This window comes from Salvelinus fontinalis, chromosome 13, assembly GCF_029448725.1.
Source record: "Salvelinus fontinalis isolate EN_2023a chromosome 13, ASM2944872v1, whole genome shotgun sequence".
NCBI classification, from domain to species: domain Eukaryota; kingdom Metazoa; phylum Chordata; class Actinopteri; order Salmoniformes; family Salmonidae; genus Salvelinus; species Salvelinus fontinalis.
In genome coordinates, this window is record NC_074677.1 from 18043652 (window position 1) to 18068757 (window position 25106).

At 42.4% G+C, this 25106-nt stretch overlaps 1 protein-coding gene across 1 annotated transcript in view; it reads left to right on the forward strand.

The window, feature by feature from the left end:
- LOC129868196 (follistatin-related protein 4-like) overlaps positions 1-25106 on the forward strand; it is a 234638-nt gene that overhangs the window by 89531 nt on the left and 120001 nt on the right. The window contains exon 4 of the mRNA XM_055941940.1: positions 19866-20108. Within this exon, the coding sequence (XP_055797915.1) occupies positions 19866-20108 (243 nt within the window). The remainder of the gene's footprint in view (positions 1-19865; positions 20109-25106) is intronic.

Genomic DNA, 25106 nt, shown 5'->3' on the forward strand with positions numbered 1-25106 from the left:
TCTAATTGAGAGTCATATTAAGGTAGGTTGTTTCACATTGTTTGTTGTGGGTGGTTGTCTTCCGTGTCTGTGTATGTTGCACCACACGGGACTGTTTCGGTATGTTTGTTCGTTCGGTTTTTGTGTAGTCTGTTTTTCCCTGTTCGTGCGTTCTTCGTGTTACATGTAAGTTCTTACGTTCAGGTCAGTCTACGTTGTTTTGTTATTTTGTAAATCTTTCCAAGTGTTTGTTTTCGTGTTTCGTCGTTTGTCTAATAAATCATTATGTATTCACAACCCGCTGCACGTTGGTCAAATCCTTGCTACGCCTCTTCAGATAAGGAGAAGGAGGAAGCCCGTTACACCCATTTCAAGGGAAAAATAAGGCCATGCAAATCTCCCCTAAAACTTTTAATATCTCCTTTAATATGAAAACACATTGTTGAAAACAAAATGTTGGATTCTCTCAGAAAAGAGATTCTCTCGGAAAATTAAATTAGGTTATTAAATTAGGTCAGTACAGATGACATAAAGGGGACAAGGAAGGTAACCACTTTAGAGTTTTTAGATGCAGCCCTGATGTGGGCTACCATCTCCATCTAGATGAATGGGGGATGTGGTGGTGGAATAATAGGGTGGCTGTGGTCCTGCTGTATGAGTCTCTATCTGGCTGCGGTCCTGCTGTATGAGTCTCTATCTGGCTGAGGTCCATCTGTATGAGTCTCTATCTGGCTGTGGTCCTGCTGTATGAGTCTCCATCTGGCTGTGGTCCTGCCGTATGAGTCTCTATCTGGTAGAGGTCCATCTGTATGAGTCTCTATCTGGCTGTGGTCCTGCTGAATGAGTCTATCTGGCTGTGGACCTGCCGTATGAGTCTCTATCTGGCTGTGGTCCTGCTGTATGAGTCTCCATCTGGCTGTGGTCCTGCCGTATGAGTCTCTATCTGGCTGTGGTCCTGCTGTATGAGTCTCCATCTGGTTGTGGTCCTGCTGTATGAGTCTCTATCTGGTAGAGGTCCATCTGTATGAATCTCTATCTGCCTGTGGTCCTGCCGAATGAGCCTCTATCTGGCTGTGGTCCTGCTGTATGAGTCTCTATCTGGCTGTGGTCCTGCAGTATGAGTCTCTATCTGGCTGTGGTCCTGCAGTATGAGTCTCTATCTGGTTGTGGTCCTGCTGCATGAGTCTCTATCTGCCTGTGGTCCTGCCATATGAGTCTCTATCTGGCTGTGGTCCTGCAGTATTAGTCTCTATCTGGCTGTGGTCCTGCTGTATGAGTCTCTATCAGGCTGAGGTCCATCTGAATGAGTCTCCATCTGGCTGTGGTCCTGCTGTTTGAGTCTCTATCTGACTGTGGTCCTGCTGTATGAGTCTCTATCAGGCTGTGGTCCTGTAGTATGAGTCTCTGTCTGGCTGTGGTCCTGCTGTATGAGTCTCCATCTGGTTGTGGTCCTGCTGTATGAGTCTCTATCTGGTAGAGGTCCATCTGTATGAATCTCTATCTGCCTGTGGTCCTGCCGAATGAGCCTCTATCTGGCTGTGGTCCTGCTGTATGAGTCTCTATCTGGCTGTGGTCCTGCTGTATGAGTCTCTATCTGGCTGTGGTCCTGCAGTATGAGTCTCTATCTGGCTGTGGTCCTGCCGTATGAGTCTCTATCTGCCTGGGGTCCTGCCGTATGAGTCTCTATCTGGCTGTGGTCCTGCAGTGTGAGTCTCTATCTGGCTGTGGTCCTGCTGTATGAGTCTCTATCAGGCTGAGGTCCATCTGTATGAGTCTCCATCTGACTGTGGTCCTGCTGTTTGAGTCTCTATCTGGCTGTGGTCCTGCTGTATGAGTCTCTATCAGGCTGTGGTCCTGCAGTATGAGTCTCTATCTGGCTGTGGTCCTGCAGTATGAGTCTCTATCAGGCTGTGGTCCTGCAGTATGAGTCTCTATCTGGCTGTGGTCCTGCTGTATGAGTCTCTATCAGGCTGTGGTCCTGCAGTATGAGTCTCTATCTGGCTGAGGTCCTGCAGTATGAGTCTATCTGGCTGTGGTCCTGCTGTTTGAGTCTCTATCTGGCTGTGGTCCTGCTGTTTGAGTCTCTATCTGGCTGTGGTCCTGCATTTTGAGTCTCTATCAGGCTGTGGTCCTGCAGTATGAGTCTCTATCAGGCTGTGGTCCTGCAGTATGAGTCTCTATCTGGCTGTGGTCTTGCCGTATGAGTCTCTATCTGGCTGTGGTCCTGCTGTTTGAGTCTCTATCTGGCTGTGGACCATCATGGCCATGACCAGGCGATGATGGGCCTCTATTCCCACCACGGCTGCTGGCGGGACAGCCAGCTCAGTTTTGAAGAGTTTTTTTCCAAAACGCTATTTCCACCAATTTTCCACATTTGTGTATTTTCATAAGAAATGATTTCTTATGGGTACCTTCATGTGTGTGTAAAATATTACTGTTCTCAGATATATTTATTTAGCTTTTTTTTGTTGCTAAACGCTGGAATGAAATGTTTGTATCCTGTATATTTGACTGTGATATGTGGTTGTCTCACCTAGCTATCTTAAGATGAATTCACTTACTGTAAGTCTCTGAATAAGAACATCTACTAAATGACTAAAATGTAAATGTTTTACATACAGATCTCATATTACTGTATTTAATTATTTATTTATTCAAAACGTTTGTGTTTCTTACATTTGACTATGTAAAACCTAGCAGTGCTACTTATTGCTCTGAGAGTGAGGCAGGTATATAGCATTTTGCAAAAAAAACATGATTATTTGTCTCTCTGAAACAAAAACATGGAGTGATTTGAAACATACATGTCTGTGATTGAACAACCCCATGCCATGACTAGATAGTGAAAAAACACAACAATCTCAGAACTTCTTAAAACTATAAAAGCTAATTCACGAACATTTCTGAAAATGGATTTATAGCGTTTTGGAATGAAACTCTTAATTTTCACCCCGCCATTTAGTTGGGCCGGCCGGTGGACGGCAGCCAAATGGAGGATGACTCACAGCATTATGGATCTAATGTTGAAACGTGGACAGTTACAGGAGCTGGGTGGCGTAGGGCTGCGCCTTACACAAACTTTATGATGTTGGAGACCAGCTTCGGCCTGTGTATAAATTATGTGTCACTCGACGGTGCACTCATTTTAACCCTGATTTCCTGTGAATTATTAATGATCAACAGGGTCAGGATTTGCTTTTAGTGCTCCCATGTGGGGAGCTGTGGCGGTAAGCGCTGCATCTGCACTCATAATATCATCACTTGCAGAGAATAGACTCTCTCGGCTACCGCGCCAAACAACTTTTGTCCAAGTAAGCATTTGTGAGTGACTGTGTGAATATATGGGGGAATGTATGCATGTGAGAGAGTATAAATGTGTGTTTACGTGTGAGGAAGTGAGAGTACATTTATACTGCATGTGGTCATAGGGTGCCATTTGGGACAAAGACAGAGAGAGTACATTGAGGTTTTGGTGTTTGATGACAGGTGTTTAGTTTCCACTGTGAAGTTCCGCTAATTAGCTCATTTTAAATAAAATGTGCATGCTTTGGAAGCTGCTCTTAGCTGACTAATAATTGCTGCCCTGCCTCCCTCGCACGTAAACAATTAATGTGAAACTGAAAGTGTCCTCCACCGCTCTGAGAAAAATGGCTTGATAAGACAGCTGTGTCTAATTGGCAGCGGGGAGCATTGTTTGAGTAATAGCAGTAGAAATGTGCAGGCCAAGACAAAGCAAATAGCATTGGTGCTCTGTAGGCTACGACCCAGACGCTATAGGCATAGAAGTCAAACAGAGCTGTCCTCACGTTTCCCATGCAGTATGTAATGCAACCAAGATGATCTGCAATATGGCAAATCAACAATTCAAACTCTCCCATATGGAAAATAATACATTTCAACATAATTTTTGATACGTTTTTGGGATATGTTAAATATTTGAAATTGGCCAAATAATGTACTGCATTTATTTATTTGTTAATACATTTTAAATACATTCCAACATATATTGCTGAATGTATTTCAAATGTATATATACATGTATGTAAAATGTATATCACTATATACAGTATGTTAAATGCATCGGAAAATGTATTTCATGTATTTCAAAATACTTTCTGAAATACATGTATTTTAGAATATAGTTTCACATATACTGTGCCTTCAGAAAGTATTCGCACCCCTTGACTTTTTCCTAATTATGTTGTGTTACAGCCTTAATTCAAAATCACTGGCCTACACACAATACCCCATAATGTCAAAGTGATTTTATAAAAAATGTAAAGCTGAAATGTCTTGAGTCAATAAGTATTCAACCCCTGTTATGGCGATCCTCAGTAAGTTCAGGAGTAAAAATGTGCTGAACAAGTCACATAATAAGTTGCATGGACCCACTCTGTGTGCAATAATAGTCTTTAACAAGATTTTTGAATGACTTCCTCATCTCTGTACCCCACACAATTATCTGTAAGGTCTCTCAGTCGAGCAGTGAATTTCAAACATAGATTCAACCACAAAGACCAGGGAGGTTTTCCAATTTCTCACAAAGAAGGGCACCTATTGGTAAATTGGGTAAAAATAAATTGAATATCCCTTTGAGCATGGTGCAGTTACTAATTACACTTTGGATGGCGTATCAATATACCCAGTCACTACAAAGATACAGGCATCCTTCCTAACCACTGAGGGATTTTACCATGAGGCTAATGGTGACTTTAAAACAGTTACAGAGGTTAATGGCCGTGATGGGAGGAAATTGAGGATGGATCAAGAACATTGTAGCTACTCCACAATACTAACCTAATTGACAAAGTGAAAAGAAGGAAGCCTGTACAGAATACACATTTTCATGCATCCTGTTTGAAACAAGGCACAAAAGTAATACTGCAAAGAATGTGGCAAACAATTCACTTGTTGTCCTGAACACAAAGGGTTATGTTTGGGCAAATCCAATACAACATATTACTGAGTACCACTCTCCATTTTTTCAAGCATATTGGTAGCTGCATAATGTTATGGATATGTTTGTAATCATTAAGGACTGGGGAGTTTTTAAGGATAAAACAGAAATGGAATGGAGCTAAACACAGACCAAATCCTAGAGGAAAACCTGGATCGGTCTGCTTCCACCAGACACTGGGAGATGAATTCAACTTTCAGCAGGACAATAACCTGAAACACAAGGCCAACTCTACACTTGAGTTGCTTACCAAGAAGACACTGAATGTTCCTGAGTGGTTGAGTTACAGGTTTGTCTTAAATCTACTTCAAATCTATTGCAAGAACTGAAAATGGTTGTCTAGCAATGATGTTTGTCTATCAACCAATTCGACAGAGCTTGAATAATTTTTTTAAGAATAGTGGGCAAATGTTGCACAATCCAGGTGTGGACAGCTCTTAGAGACTTACCCAGAAAGACTGACAGCCGTAATCGCTGCCAAAGGTGCTTCGACAAATTATTGACTCAGTGGTTGGAATACTTATGTAAATTAGATATTTCTGTATTTAATTTACAATATATTTTCCCTTTGTCATTATTGGGTATTGTGTGTAGATGGGTGAGAAAAAAGTATTTTTAATCAATTTTGAATTCAGACTGAAGGTTTACACCATCATTGTAAGGAACTAGTTATTTTGTTGCTTTCACAAAGTTAATTCTGAAGATGATTTATTTCATGTGATTAGAGATTAATTTACGTCTGGCCCTAATTTTAACGTCAACCCTTTTACGTGAACTGAACCTTTGTTTTAATATGGTGAAACTTTCCTTTTTAAATATTTATTTCAAAAGAAACATTGATCATCTTATAGTCTAAGCATAGTGTAAAAGCAGGTGAGCCCGTTCTACGGTTGTCTAGTGTTTTGTGGTGAATAACTGAACGGGCCAAGGATAGCACATCAGACAGGCTAGAAATGTTTTAACAGTTACATCTTTCTTGTGAATCTTGCTTTCAGTGTCTCCTCCCTGTTGCACACAACAAGCTTCCATTCCCCCTGTCACAAGGGGATTAATGGCTGATTTAACAAGTAATTACTAGTTGGAGGGCGGTTCAAGTGGATTTTTTCTAGATGTGAGAAATTCCCACTTCCCACTTGGTTACAAACGCACCATAACACTGATTACCATCCACTGTAGAGCCGTATTAATACCGCTCATTGGAAACACAAGACCTAGTCCTACACTTGGACATATTGTGGTATTGTGGAACAGTGTACAATGTATAGTTGTTGTTTAAAACAATAAGAAATAAAATAGTAATAAAAACAGCCTAGTGGCCGATCTCTGGCGCTAGATTTGTTTCATTATTTAATTAAGCTGAACACAGGCACCTGCTATAGTCTTTTCTATACCTCTTGAGATGGGGAAACGTGTTTTTTATGAAGTTGAACATGTGCTCTTTATGACAGAATGTTAAAATAAGGTGAAAACAAAATGTATGTTTTTTACTCAGCATCACATTGTCACGTTCCTGACCTATTTCTGTTAGTTTGTTGTATGTGTTAGTTGGTCAAGACGTGAGTTTGGGTGGGCATTCTATGTTGTCTGTTTCTATGTTGGTTTAGGGTTGCCTGGTATGGCTCTTAATTAGAGGCAGGTGTTTGGCGTTCCTCTAATTGAGAGTCATATTTAGGTAGGTTGTTTCACAGTGTTAGTTGTGGGTGGTTGTCTCCTGTGTCAGTGTTTGTCGCACCATACGGGACTGTTCGGTTTGTTTGTTCATCGTTCTTTTTGTGTAGTCTATTTTCCCTGTTTGTGCGTTCTTCGTGTTTATTTGTAAGTTAGTATTGTTCAGGTCTGTCTATACATTTCGGTTTTGTTATTTTGTAGTTTATTCAAGTATAGGTCGTTTTCTGTCTTCGTTGTTTTGTCGTGTCTTAAATAAATCATGTCATTTCACAACGCTGCGCCTTGGTTCAATCCTTCTTCGGATGAAGAAGCGGAGGACTACCGTTACACACATGAAAATGATATCACTGCCAAAGTTTTGGCTCGGTGGCCCAAACATTTTTCTTCCTTGGTTATTACGTAATTTAAGAAGCCAAATTAGGAACCACTTTGGCCACCATGTAGACTAGATGTCATAGCCTGGAATATTGTCAGGCGTTACATGCATTTGAGCAAAGATGCAAATGTACCTCCATGTATTTGAAATACATTTTACGTGACGTTAAATACAGTGAAATGTTTTTTTCCCCATATGGGCTAAGTCTGAGATTTTATGCCGACATATGCCTAACATCTTGCATGGATCCTTGTTGTACAACTGGTTTATACGCATAAAAACAAGGTGATGTATATGCACACATGCGTGCCTATTGCTTTAGCATCTAAACTATTTAAAATATGAAACAAATAAAGTGGGGCCACACAATATACCATATGTGACCATGACGCTAGTTAACATGATACATCTCCAGCCTTGCACCATATACTTTTCCGTTTTAGTTTATTGTGGTGGAAGGCTGGCCTCCGTTTTGGTGCTCGGGAAAGGGAAATAGCTTGTGTGTCCCTTAGCAGCAAGTCATTTTCTCTTGGCTCTCCATCATCACTTATTCACAGGGGCTATCTATTATGTATTATAACCTGGGTGGTTTGAGCCCTGAATGCTGATTGGCTGACAGCCGTGATAAATCAGAACGTATACCACTGGTATGACAAAATATTTATTTTTACAGCTCTAATTATGTTGCTAACCAGTTTATAATAGCAATAAGGCACCTCAGAGGTTTGTGATATATGGCCAATATACCCCAGCTAAGGGCTGTATCCAGGCACTCTGCGTTGAGTCGTGCTTAAGAACAGCCCTAAGCCGTCGTATATTGACCATATACCACACCCCTCTGGCCTTATTGCTTAATTTTGCTCTGATTGAGAGTGAGTGTTCTACATTCTGGCCCCTTCATGACCCTCCTTTTGAGCACTAGCTTAAAAAAAAGGTGTTTTACTACATAGTTATATCAAAGTGTTTAAATGACTGAGTGAGGTGAGAGAGGAAAGTAGATAACATGGTATTGATGATTTGAACGTCTGAAAAGGTATATTAATGCATAGCCAAAGACAAGCTCAACAACAACTGTATGTTGTTCTGGAAAACTTTTAGTGGAGTCAAACATTTCAAACAGCGTCGAAAGCAATGCCCTCAAAGTTCCTAGCTAGGGTCACAGTGAGTTTATTATTCCTTATTCAGATCACATTTTACTGTAACTAAAATACACCGCCTGAGCAATGACAGGCTGCTGTCAACACGATCCAGCCTGAACCGCCGACCCACCAAACAGACCTTACTGGGCCTGATGGAAGACTTGACTGGGCCTGATGGGAGACCTGACTGGGCCTGATGAGTGACCTGACTGGGCCTGATGGAAGGCTTGACTGGGCCTGATGGGAGACCTGACTGGGCCTGATGGGAGACCTGACTGGGCCTGATGAGTGACCTGACTGGGCCTGATGGGAGACCTGACTGGGCATGATGGGAGACCTGACTGGGCCTGATGGGAGCTCAAGATGAAAGCCTGTTCCGGCTGGACAATGTGGTGTATTTTCTGCTTTTGGGCAGAGCGGTCAAACAGTTATTTTTTATTTTAGTATTACTTTTTTTGTGGTTGCTGCTGAGCTTCTGTCTGTCATTGTGGTTTTCCTTCATCATTGTAATCTGATAAGAATGATTCCTGGCCATCTTGAATATCCCATGATGCATTGGGGTTACCTTGAGGCAAATCATCATTTAAACATTAGATCTGAGAGCTCAGAATAAAGACATGTGGATGTTTTATTCAATATTTCTAATTCTGGCTCCTGAAAAGGATAGATTTTATTATACCTTTAATAAACTAAGATATCTATGTAATAAGGATTGAAAATGGTCCCTGCCAACAACAATCCCTTACCAATTGGAAGATTTCATCTTATTGTAGCAGACAATGTTTTTGCTCTATGTACAAAGTAACGTTAAAGGGTTTTAGAGCTCTTTAAAACCTCCCCAAGCACTCTCCAGTGCTGCTGTTTCCAAGGTGAATGGCTCAGCGCTGTGTTAAAGCTGTACAGTAGATTGGTGGTGTAGATTTTGCATCATTCTTTCTGCACTCCTCTCACTGAGGAGAGAGAGAACCCATTTCAGACAAGCGGACAAAATGTCCCGACTCACAGAAACAGTAGAGCAAACTGGACTCTCTCTCTCTGTCTATCTATCTTTCCATCTCTCCATCTTTCCATCTTTCCATCTATCCATCTATCCATCTATCTATCTATCTATCTATCTATCTATCTATCTGTCTGTCCGTCTGTCCGTCTGTCCGTCTGTCCGTCTGTCCGTCTGTCCGTCTGTCCGTCTGTCCGTCTGTCCGTCTGTCCGTCTGTCCGTCTGTCCGTCTGTCTGTTATATCGTCTCTTTACAGTACATTGCCGACCAGCTTGACTGACATGAATGAGATTAAACTATTATTGCTATTTCCGACCTCACCTCTATTTCAAATCCCCATCTTTCTCAACCTCTATTTCATTTGATGTCTCTAATTAACTATCAACAGTTCTATTATGCCTTTGTTCCCTGTTCATTTTAATTTGTTTTTCTTCTGTCTGAAATTAAGCCAGTCAACAATTGAAGGAAGATATGGTGCCTCATCTTTACGATAGTTCAGATGCACAGTATACTTATAATAAGATGACTCAGGAGAGAGTGAAGTCTGATTCTGAACTTAAATAGACCAAGAGGACTTACTAAAATAATGTCTCAAAAAGAGACAAAGTCCATTGCAACTATGAAATTGTGGAAAACGACATCCAGTCGTTAGATTCATCTGAATCCGCTAGCATGTATGTTGGGAATCAAACTGTAATCCCAATGACTCACATGTTGTGTTACCAGATCTGCAGCTACTTTTGACAGCTGTAGCCTTTGATGCTCCTGCATGGCTTGTACATAACCTGAACACATATGGTTACATTATCCTTATGCCACATTTGCTGTTAGGAATGGCTTCAGTCTTCAATAGACGTTTAAAGTTGATATGGAGCTCTCTTTTGCCAGTTTCTGAAATCGGAGAACGGATTGTACTGCAGGGTTTCCCAAACTCAGTCCCCAGACCCCAAGGGGAACACGTCTTGATTTTATGCCCTAGCACTACACAGCTGATTAAAATAATCAACTAATCATCAAGCTTTGAGAATTTTAATCAGCTGTGTAGTGTTAAGGCAAAAAAACATTTCACAATGAAGTGCTCTTTTTTATTTATTTAATTTAACCTTAATTTAACTAGGCAAGTCAGTTAAGAACAGGTTCTTATTTAAAATGACAGCCTACCACGGCCAAACACAGACGACGCTGGGCCAATTGTGCGCCGCCCTATGTTACTCCCAATCATGGCCAGTTGTGATACAGCCTGGAATCAAACCAGGGTCTGTAGTGATGCCTCTAGCACTGAGATGCAGTGCCTTAGACCGCTGTGCCACTCAGGGGCCCTTAACATCACTGACAATAATTAACGATCACAGATGTTCAGAGTCCTTGTTAATGAACCAGTGATTCTTCCTATTACACACGGTACTATCCAAACCAACTTTGTTAGTGATGAACAACATATTCTAGTGCTGGACGTTGTGTTGTAACATAGACATAGAATGTTTCTAGTTCTGTGGCTGTCACAAGGTTTGTCCACTACATACTCCGACACACTGTAGAGGGAGTGCTTGAATAACTCATTCAGAATGTTCCTACTATGTGAGGTTTCACCTCCAACCTACTAGGAATTGCTATTGTTGATGTTTTGATGTGGACCTGTGATAAATACAGCACAGTATAATATCAATATTTATTCAACTATTCTTTTTGCCGTTATTTACTTTTTGAAGTAATGATAAAAAGCCCTGCTTCTGTTCTCTATGGAGGGAAAACACAACAACTTAAACCAACGACTTGCTGCAGACTAGGGGAAGCAAATTAGCTTAAGCCCAGGTCGGGAGGGAGATCCTGGGTTATGTGAAATGTGAGGTACCCTTGATCCTGTCTCTCTCTATCCCCCTCACCCCTCTCACCTCCCCCCACCCCTGACCATCACTGTGATGTGTGAGCGAGGGCGATGCCATCAAGTGGGGCCGGCAATCTCCCAAAGCCCTGGGATGAACAGGAGTTGTGTCAGCACAGAGCAAGGAGCTCCGCAAGGCTCCGCAAGGCTGTAGACAGATCAATCAGATTAAGACGCGTAGCATTATACACATGCGCGTACACAGAGGGATACACAGACACACACGCATGCTAAACAGATACACACTCGCACACACATGGATACACAAGCGCATGCACGTGCAAGAGCAGGACATGTTTGTAATAAGTAACATACTGGTAAAACTAGTTAACACTGCCTTTGAATATGAAAATGAGAATAAGACATTTGCATGTATAACATTTACATATTTTCACACATACTCTATAAGTAGACACGTGCACAACCACACACACACACACACACACAGACGCACATACGTGCACACACATACACACACAGACACATACAGTACACACACAGTCCTATTTTTCTGCCATGAAAGGAACATTTTACTGAAGCTAAGTTTATTTCTGAAGCATGGGTTAGATGTATTTCCGAGGCAGCAGTGTAGGACACATGAGGGATGTTTCACTGCTTTCACACCACCATACACACCCCTGAGATGGAACTCCACTTGGGATGTTTCACTGCTTTCACACCACCATACACACCCCTGAGATGGAACTCCACTTGGGATGTTTCACTGCTTTCACACCACCATACACACCCCTGAGATGGAACTCCACTTGGGATGTTTCACTGCTTTCACACCAGCATACACACCCCTGAGATGGAACTCCACTTGGGATGTTTCACTGCTTTCACACCAGCATACACACCCCTGAGATGGAACTCCACTTGGGATGTTTCACTGCTTTCACACCACCATACACACCCCTGAGATGGAACTCCAGTTGGGATGTTTCACTGCTTTCACACCACCATACACACCCCTGAGATGGAACTCCACTTGGGATGTTTCACTGCTTTCACACCACCATACACACCCCTGAGATGGAACTCCACTTGGGATGTTTCACTGCTTTCACACCACCATACACACCCCTGAGATGGAACTCCACTTGGGATGTTTCACTGCTTTCACACCACCATACACACCCCTGAGATGGAACTCCACTTGGGATGTTTCATCATACACCATATTTTATTATCACCTGTGCTGTTTGGGAGGATTGTGCAGAAAATGCGTTGATAGGCCTATTTCAGTCTAGCTGATGGTCATTAATGGGGAGAAATGAGTGGGACGCCTGATGTGGACTGATGCTCAAGGCTTAGTGATTATGGGATGGCAGTAAATAACATTACAGCACTGGACCAACGTCTCTGAACCTGCAGATCCATCATCAGCATTTCTAGCTACTAATGTATGCTTTAACACACACACACACACACGCGCACACACACACACACACACACACACACACACACACACACACACACACACACACACACACACACACACACACACACACACACACACACACACACACACACACACACACACACACACACACACACACACACACACACACACACACACACACACACACGATTGGAATATAACATCTAAGATGAGAAGCTGAAAAGAGTACAGAAACATGAGTTGAACATATGGTGACATATGGTGTACAAACACAACTGTCAAACCATTAAGTTAACACTTCCTGAGAATCATTTCCTGATAACTGTCTACACAAAGTCATTAAATTAATCTCTGGGTTTCGGTCCAGTGCAGTTGATATTACTGAGCATCTGTGGATTGAAAACATCTATGATAACTTTCTGGTCATTTGCCAAATTGCTTAGTCTGCTATTGCACATTCTAATGATAGTGACATAAAGTAATCTAAACAAACTGGATAAAATTATTTTTATTTAGCGAATGCAAAGTCCCTGAGCCAAGCTCTTTATTATACAGTAAATTATATAGCTCCTTCCTATAACCCACAGAGGTCTGTAGCCATTTCCTGCAGTCAAATGATCTAGTGGCCTCATGGGTGGAATGTTATTCATCTTTTTTATAATTTCATAATTAATAAACATATTTTCATCCGGTGTTTCTATGTCAAACAGTTTTGTTATATTTCAGTCTTCTGTGATGTACAGTATATAAAGTGTAATATTGGGATGCAATCTCAAAATTGACCCTGATTTAGCCCACTGCAGTAAAACGGTTAAAGTGTCAGGTGTGTGTGGACAGACCACACCAGCTGCCCGCCGGCCTCTCCACAGCAGCTCGCTGAGCCCTTCAGAGCCTGCAGAGGGATTGGGATCGAGAAATCAATAAAGCCCTATCAGCCAAGCCAGCCAGACGAGCCCAGTGACATTTGGTCTGTGGCCTCCTTCGCCTGTGTTTCTGTGCCTGATATAACCGTCTTTAGAGCTCAGCCTACACTCTTAGAGAAAAGGGTTCCAAAAGGTTTATTTGGCTGTCCCCATAGGAGAACCCTTTTTGGTTCCAGGCAGAACCCTTTTTTGGTTCTAGGTAGAACCCTTTTGGTTTTCATGTAGAAACCTCTATAGAAAGGGTTCTAGATGGAACCCAAAAGGGTTCTACCTGGAACCAAAAAGGGTTCTTCAAAGGGTTCTCCTGTGGGGACAGCTGAATAACCATTTAAGGTTCTCGATAGCACATTTTTTTCAAAGAGTGTAGCCTACTATCTTCCCGTCTGACATTCTCCCGACTCCCCATTTATTTTCTCAATTTCTCCTCTATACCTCTCTCTATTCCACTTCTCTATACCTCTCTCTATTCCACTTCTCTATACCTCTGTCTGTTCCACTTCTCTATACCTCTGTCTGTTCCACTTTTCTATACCTCTGTCTGTTCAACTTCTCTATACCTCTCTCTATTCCACTTCTCTATACCTCTGTCTGTTCCACTTCTCTATACCTCTCTCTTTTCAACTTCTCTATACCTCTCTCTATTCCACTTCTCTATACCTCTGTCTGTTCCACTTCTCTATACCTCTGTCTATTCCACTTCTCTATACCTCTGTCTGTTCCACTTCTCTATGCTCCACTCTGTTCCACTTCTCTATACCTCTGTCTGTTCCACTTCTCTATATCTCTGTCTGTTCCATGTCTCTATACCTCTGTCTGTTCCACTTCTCTATACCTCTGTCTGTTCCACTTCTCTATACCTCTCTCTGTTCCAATGTCTCAGTGTCTTTGAACCTTCTTCACACTCTTTCACCTGTCTTTTATGTCTGCCTCTTCATTTACCCTCTTAAACTGCCCTCCATTGAATACAGAGTCATAGTTTTGTGCTTGACTCTGAAATACAGATACCTGCCCAGGTCACACCTAAGTGAAGAAGTACTCTCTATTGTCTGTTTAGTTTTCATGTTCACCCTCTTGGTAAAATTAACTAGTGTTTGTGCAAGACCCAGGGTAAATGGCCCTTATTTATGATTAATAAATTAAAGGTATTCTGTGTCGGGTAAATAGAGAGCGGCAGCAGCTTATAAACAGAACAGGAAGTTAGGGTAACACTTTATTTGGATAGTCCATCTGTAGATGCTCTACGGAAAATGTACAGACATTTCAACTAACTAGCTACTAATCCTAACCTTAACCATTATCCTTGGCCATTATCATCTTGGCCATGTTCTGTTATAATCTCCACCCGGCACAGCCAGAAGAGGACTGGCCACCCCTCATAGCCTGGTTCCTCTCTAGGTTTCTTCCTAGGTTTTGGCCTTTCTAGGGAGTTTTTCCTAGCCACCGTGCTTCTACACCTGCATTGCTTGCTATTTGGGGTTTTAGGCTGGGTTTCTGTACAGCACTTTGAGATATCAGCTGATGTACGAAGGGCTATATAAAATAAACTTGATTTGATTTGATCCTAACTCTAACCTTAACCCTTACCCTAACCCGTATTCTTAACTTACCCTAACCCTAACCTTAGCAAGTAGTTGCTTATCAGCAGATTTGTTAGTATGGCCACCTGTAGTCTGAGTAGAACTATGAGTGAGGCCTCATGGGTCATTTGTATTGTGCCCTGGAGTTGCCTTGTAAGTTGTTTTACAAACGTATTTAGGACCTTTGAACTTTTGATACTTTCTAAAGTGAATAATATTTCTCTCAATTTTATACCATATTCAGCTTTCTGTTTTATATCCACTTTCATCTTCCATGGAAAAGCCCAGGATATTGGATAACCTATCACGACGAAGGCGGTCATGCAGTTAATGGGTAATTTGCAACACTTAATTGAGAAAAATAGTTTTAGTTAAAATTCATATTGAACGTAATTATCCTTTAACGGTACTTCATAATTCTCTCAAACCACTGCCAGAGGGAGTATTTTTCTATCTTTCGAGGTCAGATATAAAAACAGAACATTAGCATTTCATTTAATTGGAAGAATTGTTTTCAGGATACTGTATGTGACACAGGTTGAGATGAGCCTTGTCCTTGAGGCAGAACTGAGCGATTTCCATTAGATGGGCCAGCTCCGAAGCAAAATTGACTATAATGTAAATATTAATGAAAACAAACATTTGCTTTTTGGTCTTAATTTAAGGTTAAGGTTAGGCATTAGGGTTAGCAGTGTGGTTAGAGTTAGGGTTAGGCATTAGGGTTAGCAGTGTGGTTAGAGTTAGGGTTAGGCATTAGGGTTAGCAGTGTGGTTAGGGTTAGGTTTAAAATCAGATTTTATGACTTTGTTGCTGTGTCAGCTACTGACCACTCTGCAGAGCTGCCTCCAGAACAAGATTCATGACAAAACACTCTAACCTGCATATGTGACCTGGCTGCAATCCTCGTCCAAGTCAAGTCAACTTTATTGAGTTAATTCCAATCCTCACATCTGGGAGGTCATAGAGGGTTATAGGTTGGGCTAGTTTCAGTCTCAGCTCAAATCTTAGCTCTATGAATTTATATGTCCATTGGGGTCGATAGGCACAATGTCACAGACATGAGAACTTATCTTATACATTGCAGTCTCTCACCCAAGCTCTGACCTCTTGTCTATTGATATTAAAACAATATATGTCACAAACACTTTGCCTGACTGTGTCACACAGAGGGAGAAGAGGTTTGACGCCATGTCTCTTAATGTGATTATGTTCATCTGATTTAAACCAAATAGAATGATCTCGGAAATCATTGCAGAATCCAAAGCCTCCTTTTGGAACCCACAATATCCACATTGTATTTGCAAATGCCATATCCTAAGCCTAAGGAGATGTGACTAGCAGTAAAGAAACGACGAAGACGGTAGATTGGGGCTCAGTTATTACTCTGTTACTGGAAGTCCCGCATCACTAGAGAAGTGGCACTTCCTCTCTAATTAGAGCAGTTTGGCAGGCCAGGCAGTCTCCCTCCCTCTAAGTGTCCCTCAGTGTTTCAAGGCAGATAACTCAGCCATATCTCTTCTTTTGTGGTTTGGAAAGTTTTCTTTAATTGCTGTTTAAATGTTAATCAGGCTTAGTATGTAGCCTCAGGTACAAATAGAGGTGTTTTATCGACTAAATACAGAGCATGTCCTTCTGCCTCCAGAGTATACTGACATACTGTTTTTGCAGATAGATGTTGTTGAAGATACCCTTTCATTACAGAGACCTGATGCATCTGAAGGTAGCAAAATTAAAGATTGTTATTTCATAAAAGGATTATTAAAGCAAATGTCAATCCATCAAGCACTCAGGGGAGGACATACACATTCCTCTGGTAAATATCAAGCACTCAGGGGAGGACATACACATTCCTCTGGTAAATATCAAGCACTCAGGGGAGGACATACACATTCCTCTGGTAAATATCAAGCACTCAGGGGAGGACGTACACATTCCTCTGGTAAATATCAAGCACTCAGGGGAGGACATACACATTCCTCTGGTAAATATCAAGCACTCAGGGGAGGACATACACATTCCTCTGGTAAATATGAAGCACTCAGGGGAGGACATACACATTCCTCTGGTAAATATGAAGCACTCAGGGGAGGACATAAACATTCCTCTGGTAAATATGAAGCACTCAGGGGAGGACGTACACATTCCTCTGGTAAATATGAAGCACTCAGGGGAGGACATACACATTCCTCTGGTAAATATGAAGCACTCAGGGGAGGACATACACATTCCTCTGGTAAATATCAAGCACTCAGGGGAGGACGTACACATTCCTCTGGTAAATATCAAGCACTCAGGGGAGGACGTACACATTCCTCTGGTAAATGTCAAGCACTCAGGGGAGAACGTACACATTCCTCTGGTAAATATGAAGCACTCAGGGGAGGACATACACATTCCTCTGGTAAATATGAAGCACTCAGGGGAGGACGTACACATTCCTCTGGTAAATATCAAGCACTCAGGGGAGGACATACACATTCCTCTGGTAAATATCAAGCACTCAGGGGAGAACGTACACATTCCTCTGGTAAATATCAAGCACTCAGGGGAGGACGTGATTTTGACTTGTGATTATGAAAAAGAAGATAACAGACGGAACAATGATAGATCGTAGTGACAATGTTCACCCAAATTCTAGAAGTCTTGGATTATTATGAGGGACAATGTCTGGATTCTGCCTAAGCCCACTGGATCTTAGATAGGAGGGACTAATAGATATACAAAGGAAAGACTGAAAGCAGGGACTAGAGATGTGAGGCCCTGACGCCGCTGGTCAGTCAGCATGTTCTCACTGCCATTGGCACAAAGGCTTGGTTGAACTTGTAAGTGCCCATGTAGAACGATTGAGCTGCAGCTCAGACAGGATTATCAAATGACACTTCAGCTTCCCAAGCTAGTCACAACTGAAGCTTACATGGTCCACTTACTGTAGGCATGCCGGACTTTAAACACCAGAACCTCAGAACCTTTCTCATTGATTAGTTGTGGCCTGTTCTGCAAAGGTAGACTTTAGGGGAGAGAATGGGGAAGGGACGGGGGGAGGAGGGGAAAAGAAAAACAACCAGTGGTTCCGGACAGTGCTGAGCATTTCATCTTTGGTGTTTGGAGAATACAAACAATCCAGTAATCGGCCCTGACCTTGACACCGACAACAAGGTCACTGAGGAGCCGGGGTATTTGCATTCCCACAAATTATTTGCGGATACATGCAGAACAATTAGCAAACTGGATTATAAGGCATCGTGTTGTGTAACCCCCCCCAAGACACACACACCCTCCGTGACTGTACCTGTACTCCTTCCTGGCTGACACCTCACACTTCATTATGACAGAGCACACATCAATACGGCCAAGCCAGGTCAGCCTTCAGCTACACACGCTCTCGCTCTCTCCTTTCTTTCTTTCTTTCTTTCTTTCTTTCTTTCTTTCTTTCTTTCTCCTTTCTCTCTCACCTTCATGTCTTTCTTTCTCTCTCTCTCCTTTCTCTCTCTATCCCCTCTCTTTCTCTCTCTCTCTCTCTCTCTCTCTCTCTCTCTCTCTCTCTCTCTCCTTTCTTTCTTTCTTTCTTTCTTTCTCTCCTTTCTTTCTCTCCTCTCTTTCTTTCTCTCTCTCTGTGTCTGTGTCTTTCTGTCTGTCTGTGTGTGCACGTGTGCATCCTCTGGAGTCTCCTTTATGTAATTAAATGACTTTTATCCTCTAACAATGGAACCGCACCTTTGTTATTAAATATTCTAGGGGTTTAGATACGATTATACTCAAGGCAGATTTAATTTGTGTTTTCAACGGTTTTATTATAATAGTAGGGATAGAGGTCTTGAGTTGAGCTACAATGGTTTCATAAAAGGGAATTAAAAGATGACCCTCTAGAGCATCAAACAATGATGTATAATGCTGAATAATTCTGAATGAAATATTATGCTGAGTGATGCTAATCAGATACCCAATATAGTACATTCCTGGACAATAATTCCCCACCTGCCCAGGATGCTTCATCGCTGAGGTTGAGATCCCCTGCCTCTCCTCCCAGAAAGGTAGCTTAGCCGCTAACCCCAGTCCAGCATCCGTCTCTCGCCTCAGCTTAGCCGCTAACCCCAGTCCAGCATCCGTCTCTCGCCTCAGCTTAGCCGCTAACCCCAGTCCAGCATCCGTCTCTCGCCGCAGCTTAGCTGCTAACCCCAGTCCAGCATCCGTCTCTAGCCTCAGCCTAGCTGATAACCCCAGCCCAGTATCCCTCTCGCGCCGGTGCCTAGCCGATAACCCCAGCCCAGCATCCCTTTCTCGCTGCAGCCTAGCTGCTAATCCCAGCTCTATCTCCCCTCTCTCTCCTCCCAGCCTAGCTCATAACACCAGCCCAGCTCTTTCCCAAAACAGGCTCCATAAATCCCAGCTCAGATCCCACCAGGAGAGCGGTCCCTCCCAGGCCCCAGGGCCCGGGAAGATCAATCCAAGGTGGAGTGACTGCAAGCCTCAGCAGCTTTTGCCCTGCTTTAAGTGCAAATAGATTCAATCAGCAGGGAGTGAGAGGGCCTCCATGGTGAGGGGTCCGGGACTGACAGGTGCTAGGAGGGATGTGTGAGGAGAAGTAAGGTGCAATGCGTGTATGTGTGTGTGTATGGAATATATTGTTCTTTTTTTCAGGGGAGGTGTTAATGAGTCCACCAGAATGGAAAATCACAACACTGTTATTTTCAGTGATTTTATTCACTTTTTTCTGGCGCACACAACAGGTGTTCAAAGTGATTAATGTTCTGTCCTCCAACACAACCTGTCCAACCATCCTTCCTGTTTTCATACTGGGTTTTCTTAGTATGATAGGATGCTGTTCAGTACATGTTGTTTTTCAGAGTCTACTGGCACTCTACCAACTTAAACCCTGGCTTTTTTCCTGTCTATTCCAGTCTCAGTCAGTGTTTCTTCCCACCTAAACCCTGGCTTCCCTCTCTCTCTCTCTGTTTCTTCCAGTCCACTCTGGGTCAGACGGAGGACCCTGCAGGAGGACATACTGTGGGAGGGGCCGCCAGTGTGTGCTGCTGGAGGTGACGGGCCGGGCAGAGTGTGTGTGCCAGGAGAAGTGTCGGCCCACCTTTGTGCCGGTGTGCGGCTCCGACGGCAGGTTCTACGAGAACCACTGTGAGGTGTACCGCACCGCCTGCCTGCAGAAGAGACGGATCTACGTGGTGCACAGCAAGGACTGCTTCTTCAAAGGTAGAACCACATCACCACACAGTGATGTTGTTATTATTGAACATGTTGATGTTCTGATACCAAACAAGTCAAATTGAAAAGATAGAATTTTGTTTAATGAATCAAAGGAACTCTAAAACCCGTAGCTGGGAGATAATTAAATCCACACACTACAACTGTGAGTTACAAACAAAACATTCTCTAGAAGGTGTTCTAATTATGTCAGTTGAGGACACAGAATTCCTTCTTACAATACAGACAGCAACAAAAACAGTGACGAATGGCTAGACTTTATTTTTCTAAGTAATTCTTTCATTCAATACAAATGGAGTCAAACAAATGGGGCATTAAATAAATGAAAGAGGGAAATGATTTGTGCCTCATCCATTTGTAGTCTGTGTCCTGGCACTCAAGGCTATTGTCCTGGAAACCATATCAATGCACATATTGGTCTCTTACCGTATGCAGTCTCCATTATAAGAGGTTGTATTCAGCTTCTATATGCTTTTATATTGTACTAGGATTCATTTCAATTAATGAATTGAGCCAGTTCCTAAAACTGAAGAAACTGAACATTGCCCACCAAACAATATTAGAATAATGTAGGCCGAATGGCAGGCTTGTATGTAGGAAATGTCCTTTACATGTATGTTGAGTTTTCATATCTAATTCAAAGTATGGCATAAGCATCCCAGCAATATTTAACATTTGCACATATTTTCTGTCAAACCTGCAACTTCAGTTTGCTAACAGCTTCAATTCATAACAAATTACCTCGGATCACAAATACTGCATTGATTATCCTTGGACTCCCAGACCCTTCCCTCCTGAACAAATGTGCAATTCAGGAAAACAACCTTCCTTATTATCCATAATGCAGACCACCCACTCAGTCACTGCTTCGACCCCCTGCCATCAGGATGTATCTACTGGTCGGTAAAAGGCCACTCTAATACAATATAACAGTAGCAGTGTTCTAATGTTAAGCACCTCTGTTTCACTGTCGATACTGGGACAGTGAAGGTTGTTTCTTGTTGTTACACATCACACTGAACAACGTAACAGCCAGTAGGCAGCACTACATCTATTATTTACTGACTGTTTCCCTGTTGATAATGTTTACTGCTTTTCATTGCTTGGTCTGGGACGGGGAAGGCTGTGTCTTGCTGTCTACCTGTGGTGAAAAATAATTTCCCCTTGAAGACCCGTGAACAGTATCCATTGAGTCCTTACTGTCTACAAGAACGTATGCATGACTGGCTGAGGAGGCAATGCCCCTACTCGTCTCTACTCCTCTAAAGATAATTTCCCATTTTGACTGGGACAGTAAAACACAGTAATTGTCGGCCTTATGCTTCTATCAATAGAAGCAAGTAGCGGAATACAGTACATGGTTTACAATGGTGTCATGTGAAGCTGGGTCCAGGAAGTTAGAGAGGAGAAGTGAACATGCAGAAATGTTCTGTCATCTCACATTAGAGCGCCAGAGATCCCCGGCAGACACTGCCATGCATGCTTCATCCAAATTAGGCAGGTGTTCAATCGCAACATTACACTTGATTACCGTTTCAGTGCAAGCCAGCGACGGAAGAGGCTCACATAAGTAGTAATGCTCAAATGTCAGTGAAGACTTATTTGTTTACCTTCCTGTGTGAAGAGCGGTGGGGTGGAACATTATAGAGTCTGCTGAAAATGCAAGGATTAGGTACAGATGTAGGATCTTCATTTGAAGCCAGTTTTCTACAGCAGGAAAATAATCCTGCAGCAGCATGAAATGTGAATCATTACGTGGATTGTAATTAATGGACATTTTTGTAGTTGTTGGTGCACTTTTTGTGAGGGAAAATCAAGTCTTAATTTTCAAGGTGGAAATTACAAACTTCAGAAGCCTTTTAAAACATCAAATACACTGCTAGTTTTACATTTTCTGTACTGCAAAAGGGTGATCAAATTAAAATACTATATCTGTTATGAGTCTAATTTTAATACAGCATTATGACCTCAAATGGTATTTATAAGACTGTCACCACCATTATCAACCGTACAAAAACACACAGAAATAGACTAAAGTGTTAATTTTTCTAAAACCGCAAAAGAATCAGCCTGAGATTGAAGGATTCAGAGCAAAAAAAATATTATTCTATCAAATGATGACTGAAAACCAGCTGTCCTCTAAGTATTATGGACAAAATGAGTCAGGGTGAAGGGGATTGGCATAACAGTCCCTTATCTAGAGAAAACTGTACAAAACCCACGTTTTACTATCGCTTTCCTTATGGATGGCGACAAGGTGGAGGAGGACGTATAGGAAAGTGCTTTAGGCTTCTCCCCCTCAACACCTTATTCCTCTCTTTCTCCCACACAGAAATACTCTTTCAACCCCTTTGTCAACCAATCATTTTGAAGCCAATAGGAAGAGATTGCAGCCTGCCATCCACTCAATAGTATTGATGTAAGTCTTTGGCTCTTGGCCATTGGCCTGTGACAAGCTGGAGATATGATTGTGGGGTGCTCTAGAAATGCATATGGAATCCTGGCTCAGGCTTTTGTCGTATTTCGTGGTGACTTTACTCTAGTGTTTCAACAAGGAGCGTAGCTGATGGGAATACAATAAATCACCAGCCATCACCTTTCCCTCCAAACACATCCAGGTGGCATACTGTACATCCTTGAACACACACGCAAACACAGATGCACATGCACACCACACTCAGACACACAGACTACCCACACAAGAACTGGTCAGCAAACTACCCCACAGCACAACTCCATTGCTTGTTTGGAAATGAATACAAACAAGAGAACAACTTTGTTTGCCCTTGTCTTTACTTCTGAACAACATCCCGGGTCAGGCCCATTTCCCGACCCCCCTTTAATTAAAACAACTCTCGCTAAAACAATCCAAACAGAGCTAACAGAACTAACATGGCTGATTATTTGAATAGCTTTCATCTCCTGAATGATGGACCACAACAAAGCACAGCCTGTCTGCTGCAGCCTGCAGCACAGCAGGAGGTCTGTGAAGCAGCCAGGCTGACCGACCGGTTTCTTCTTCCCATTCAGCCAGCCCAATCCAACGCCCCCATCTTCCAACACAGACGGGGTGAAGTTACAACTCACCAGCAGGGTGTGTCCTAAATGGTCCCCTTCTCCCTACCCTACCCCCTACCCTTCCTTCTACCCTTCTCCCTACCCTACCTCGCACTAGAGAATAGGGTGTTTTTTGGGATGAGGCCCCAGCCTGTAGATTGTGTTTAAAAATGACTCTCCCAGGATCAGACCGAGTTCAGAAACAAGCAATTGAGGGGCCATTTCCGCTCCACGCGATTCCTGATAATAATCAATCGGACACGTCACACGTCGGACAAATTAGAGCAACCGCGATGGATGGAAGTTCACTTGTCCTCCTCTTCTGTTTTTCTTCTCTCAGCGTTTGACTGCTCTCTGGTCTCTTATCGGTCTGCTTGGTTTGATGTCTGGCTGTGGTTATTGCATTAGCTATCAAAACTGCTTTTCACTGTGCCTTGTGCTCACAGTGTGGACTCTTTTCTTAAGTGTCTGTCTTATTGCTTGCTGATCTTTGACCCCTTGTGTCTAAAGCCATTAGCTCAGTTACAAAAACACTTTGGTTTTGGAGGAGTAGATCAGTTTCAGGCACAGTTCACACCCTGCAGACCTCAGCCAACCGCTTGCAGGGCCACCCGGGTTCACAGTGTGAAGCGGAGGTCTAAAATGCTCCCGACTCTGTACACAATAATGTACACGATGCTGAATACTGTGCAGTATATGGCTCATCATACCACTGCAATGTCATGTCATTTTATAGCTACATAAAATTGTTTTACTCTCATTATTCTAAGTATGAATTGTTTGTAAGTTATACACACAAACCTGTTCTGTCTTTAGTTTTCCTACTTCCAAGAATGTCATTGTTTTAATGTCATATTAAACAATGGTGAACAATATTTTGTACTGAAACTGAATAAACTGAGTATACAAAACATTAAGTTACAAAACTTCCTAATATTGAAGTTGGCTGGATGTCCTTTGGGTGGTGAACCAATCTCGGTATACTCAGGAAACTGTTGTGTGAAAACCCAGCAGCGTTGCAGTTCTTGACACAAACCAGTGCGCCGGGGACCTACTACCATACCCCGTTCAAAGGCACTTAAATATTTTGTCTTGCCTATTCACCCTCTAAATGGCACACATACACCATCCTTATTTAACCTGTTTATCAACAAGGGTTCATAGTGTTCACCTGGATTCACCTGGTCAGGCAACAGTATGTCATGGAAAGAGCAGGTGTTCATAATGTTTTGTACACTCAGTTTACAAACTACGGTCCCTTACCTCCATTATATGGCACCCTGTATGAGGACAAGCCCTCTGTGGAGCACATCATGTCTGCAGCCCAAATGGAACCCTACTTCAAATCAAATCACATTGTATTTGTCACATGCGCCAAATAAAACAGGTAGACCTTACAGTGAAATGCTTACTTACAAGCCCTAAACCAACAATGCTTTAAGAAGTAAAAAAAAAAAAAAAAAAAAAAATTACAAATTGAAAATAAAAGTAACAAATAATTCAACAGCAGCAGTAAAATGACAAGCGAGGCTACGTACACTGGCTACCGGTACAGAGTCAATGTGCGGGGGAACCGGTTAGTCGAGGTAATTGAGGTTATATGTACATGTAGGTAGAGTTAAAGTGTCTATGCATTGATAATAAACAGTGAGTAGCAGCAGCGTAAAAGAGGGGTCTGGGTAGCCCTTTGATTAGCTGTTCAGGAGTCTTATGACTTGGAGGTAGAAGCTGTTAAGAAACCTTTTGGACCTAGACTTGGCATTCCGTTACCACTTGCTGTGCGGTAGCAGAGAGAACAGTCTATGACCAGGGTGGCTGGAGTCTTTGACAATTTTTGGGCTTTCCTCTGACACCTATAATTTCACCTATATATCCTATATTTCTTTTGATGAGAAAAAGTATTGCACTATGGACCTTGGTCAAAAGAGC